The sequence below is a fragment of the Teleopsis dalmanni genome, chromosome 1 (assembly GCF_002237135.1).
Source record: "Teleopsis dalmanni isolate 2A chromosome 1, ASM223713v2, whole genome shotgun sequence".
In the NCBI taxonomy this organism is placed as follows: domain Eukaryota; kingdom Metazoa; phylum Arthropoda; class Insecta; order Diptera; family Diopsidae; genus Teleopsis; species Teleopsis dalmanni.
This window is the reverse complement of record NC_051846.1, coordinates 160,691,540-160,695,906: the sequence shown is the minus strand read 5'-3', so window position 1 is coordinate 160,695,906 and position 4,367 is coordinate 160,691,540. Positions and strand designations below refer to the sequence as shown.

Genomic DNA, 4,367 nt, shown 5'->3' with positions numbered 1-4,367 from the left:
CTGGCACGCTACATTTATAACAAGTGTAAACAGATAAGCGGAATATTTATCCCTTGTTTAACTACCAACTACTTTTTTAACCACATCGAGAATAAAATCATTCACTTCAAACAATCTTCAACACGCCCCACGGTAAGATACCATCATCACTTGATGTCATACTTCTTAAACTGGAATAGATACCTATTAAAGTTAAAACACAATAGTATTTTTGCTATACCCTAAATTTCAAATAATATAAGATATTTAACCCGAATTAGTGGATATAATTAAAATTGTTTCAGTGGGAGTTTCACATTGTGTGCCCTTTGCATATACTTAATTCGCCTATGTAAAAACAGTTACCAAAAATATACTGTTTGTGATCACGTTAAATATCTTTGATGCCAACATAGAAATACAACCGCAACAAAAAAAGATGTAATAATTAATCAATATCAATTAATATATTCATCAATAGTAACGATATTGATGACTATAAGCGCAAAAAAGTGATAAATGGGAGTTAGAACCTCACATTAGAAAATCCAAGTTCATGTAATAGGTTTAGTTTACAACCCCAAACATTAAAGTGGTTCTGAGGTTAATCTACGCCTCTTGGTGTGTGAAATACATGTTTATACTTTGTGGATTTAGGCTTCCCATATAAGAACATTTATACATTCTACTACATTCCTTCAATCTAGACTATTTACTGTTTAACAATCGTTTTATCCTATCATTTGTAAGCTGCGGCTTGGACTTTTCGTTGACAACGTATCTAGTTGTTTTCTATATTTAAAAATCAATAATATTTTCACGTCACCAAAACGATTTGTTAATAAATAATAAGAAATATTTTTATCTGCTTAATATATTACCTCAAATAAAAATATAATTTGATCTTTCATCTTGATTTATTTAGCAAAACAGTTTTTTGTCCGCAAATTATTATTATGGATCATAATTACAACATATTGTATAAATTTATGGTTTGATATAAAAAGTACACTTATTCTCAAAATAGAGGAAAATAAATTTTCTTATGTTTAATATAAAATTTTCACAAACTCTTTAACAAACAATGTTAACAACTAACAAAATAATATTGATACATCAAATAGATGAATTAAATAAATATATTTGTTAAAAATTAAAACACAAATTTAAATAATAAGAAAGAATTAATTTTTTATATAAATAAATTATATTACTCGCAGTTGTAACAGAACATTTTAAAAGGATTCATCAGATTTCATATTAATATAAGAATTATAGTCATCCTGGGCTTCAACATGTGAAACAGCTGCATCTCGTGAGAGTTGAAATTTTTTCATAAATATTAACAAAATCCATTCTGGTAACAAACCATTTAAAAATACAGTCGCATGCTAAAATTTTGAAATTTAAAATCATTTTTAAGTCATAAAATCAAATTGTTCGCACCGAATTATGGTCTTTATCATACATATTAGCAAGAATCTCCATCAGCTTTCCTTGTATTTTATCTTCCATGAGGTATATAACTGTGGAATGGCTTATACCATTAAAGCTTCTTACAAAACTTTTGTTTTTTAATTTCTCAAAGATTATATCAAGCATCGGCTTATATTCCAACAAAGTGTTTTGAATATCATCTAAAGTCATATCTTTTAAATTTCTAAAACATTAAATAACTTTAGTATATTTTTTTATTAATTATTAAAAAATTTTAAGGTTATATATATCATACAGAAACCATTATATATATATTTCTATAAAGTTTATGTATTATACTAATAACCCAATAATAATAATAATAATAATAGCAATAGATTACAATGTCTCAACTTGTTTTGGAGGTCGAACCAATTCTTTTAGGATCTCTTTATAGTCGTATGTATCTTTAGTGGGAAGCCTTACACTCTCTTGCTGTTGGTGCTGTTGGATGTTAGAATCTAATAAATTTTTAGAATTTTTCGAACTAGAGCTCTCACAGGTTTGCTGTTCGTAATTCACTCTTTTCGGTTTATTATTATCAGAGCCTAACTGCTTATATTTTCTTTTTTTACTTTTAATACCTTCCATGCATATATTTGCTTGCTCATCATCATTATCATCAGAGCCAAAAAGGTCTGCTTGCAGTTTACTCTTTTCTTTATTGTGACTTGATTGAAGCAATCGACTTGAAGAGGTTTTCGTACGTCTATCGGAACTATTGCTTTTAAAATTAAGTTCTTTTTTTAAATGTGTTTTGCTTTGCGGTAAACATTCTTTTACAATGCTGTCTTCTGTATAATCACCTTCAATATATGTCGGTACAGCTTTTTTCTCTCGACTTGATTTTCTTAAATTCTTATTTATACCAAGGTCACCATGTTTAAATTCCGAATTGCTTGAGCTACGTATTTTGCGTTCATCTCTTCTTCGTTTCAGTTTTAATTTCTTAGTTTTAAGTTCTTCATACTTAGATTCCGACGTGGACTCAGCAATTTCCTCATCATCTTCTTTTGTTTTGCTATTTAATTTTTGTTCAACGTCTGTTGTCGTACAGATGCGTGCTGGATTATAGCTGGGTATTGCATTTAAACCCAAGTTTGTATCCTCAGTATTTATGCTTTGTATTGGTTTTGGCGTATATTCCTCCTCAATTACATCAGTTCCGACATTTTTTAGTGCAGTACAAGTGCTGTCTAAAGATGAGGGAATGTATGGTACATAATTGAGTGTATTTTTTGAGTTCGAGTCGTTGCTTTTATTAACAATTTGTGGCTGATATTCATGATCCTCGTGGACTTCCAGTCTTTTAATAGCAAGATCATCTATATGTTTAACAGTACAGTGTAATGTAATAAATATATCTGTTTTGTTTATTTTCTTATCATTAAACAATTTACACAATGTTTCAGTAGTAATTTCAGGCTTCTTAATCTCAACTTCTATAGTAGTATTAAGTAAAAACTTTTCATGAAGCTGAGTACTTTTTTTTGATTCTAAGTACTTATCTATTATATTTTGAAGACATTCATCCAAAGTAGCCCAATCTTCCAAATGCAACCACCGTGTACTATGTAGAGCATTTTGACCACAAAAATATTTGGTTAAACGTGGCACTATATCAATGCAAAATAAAGCTAATTTATTTTTATACTGCAATTAAATAATTATTTAAAATATTTAGAGCAAATAACTTCTATCCATTTATTACCGATATAACTTCCACAATTTGCGTTTTCTGTATTTCCATTTTAATATTATTTGTTTACAATCCGCTCCTTTTTAGCGGCAACTCAGTTTAGAACTTGTAATACACTGAAAAGAATTACTCGAAACTGTTCGTAGATTATGAGCATTTTACAACACTGAATATTTATTTCATATTATGTTTACGTATATATCAAAATAAACGTGATATAATAACTAATGTAATGTTATTATAATGTAATTATAATAAATAACATTTATTATAATTTGTTGGAGTTCAATCTTAACATAACAGTTAAAAATAAAGGTTGTGTTTGACTTTTGCATTAATAGCGTATAAGAAACTAAACAAACATTCCAAATCGGTTTGTGTCAAACATAAATATTATAGTGTCAAATGCAACTGGTTTGTGAATAAAATAAAATTATAAAAAATAAAATAAATAAATCGATACAACTATTTCAATATCTGTTTCAAAAAAAAATAACTATAATTTTGTACGTAAAGGTCAACGAATACCTATAATAAAATAGTTAATAAATATGTATGAAAAAATTCTTCTTGCTGTATTGTAACGTTTGGTAGATAGGAGTATTAATTATCATTAATACGTTTTTTAAAATTGTTCAATAAAAATAATTACTCATTAAGGTATTGTAGTACTGGTAATGCCATTTTTATAAATTAAACGAAATGAACTTTCTACGGGAAATATGTTGCAAATACATAAATTAATTAATTAATTTAAATATATGTACAAGGTAAATGCGCTTACTAATGCCCAACTAATGTTCTTTTTGTTTTCTTTTATTTATATTAATTAATTTTTAGTGCAACAAAAAACATGACAAAAAGAAGCATTTGATACATTTTAAAAGTGATGCCAATTTCTTTCAACCAGACTTAATGTTGTTTTCTTATAACTCGGAAAGGAAACATTATGGCTATAATTTTCTGAATGAAATTTCTTTTTAAATGCATTTTATATTTTTATATATATATTTACTGTATACTCAATATTACAAATTCATTCACTACAAAATTAATATATTTTATGTTTGGAATGTTATTCTATTAATTTTCAATTCAATTCAATTACTTTTATGCTTGAAGAATCACTTTTCAACACTTATTCTTCCCTTTCCATATGTAAAACATATGATTTTGAAGCATTTCTTAATTAAGTTTAAAGATTTGGCCCTTC

General features: G+C 27.1%; 1 protein-coding gene across 1 annotated transcript; it reads right to left on the bottom strand.

Moving 5' to 3' along the window:
• Positions 1–1,198: 1,198 nt before the first annotated feature.
• LOC119669685 lies at positions 1,199–3,264 on the bottom strand. Its single transcript, XM_038079683.1, has 4 exons — positions 3,167–3,264; positions 1,799–3,108; positions 1,426–1,639; positions 1,199–1,370 (listed from the first exon to the last, which is right to left on the bottom strand). Exons 1-4 carry the CDS (start codon positions 3,203–3,205, stop codon positions 1,215–1,217), a joined length of 1,719 nt encoding a protein of 572 aa, XP_037935611.1. The 5' UTR covers positions 3,206–3,264; the 3' UTR covers positions 1,199–1,214.
• Between the last annotated feature and the right edge of the window lie 1,103 nt (positions 3,265–4,367).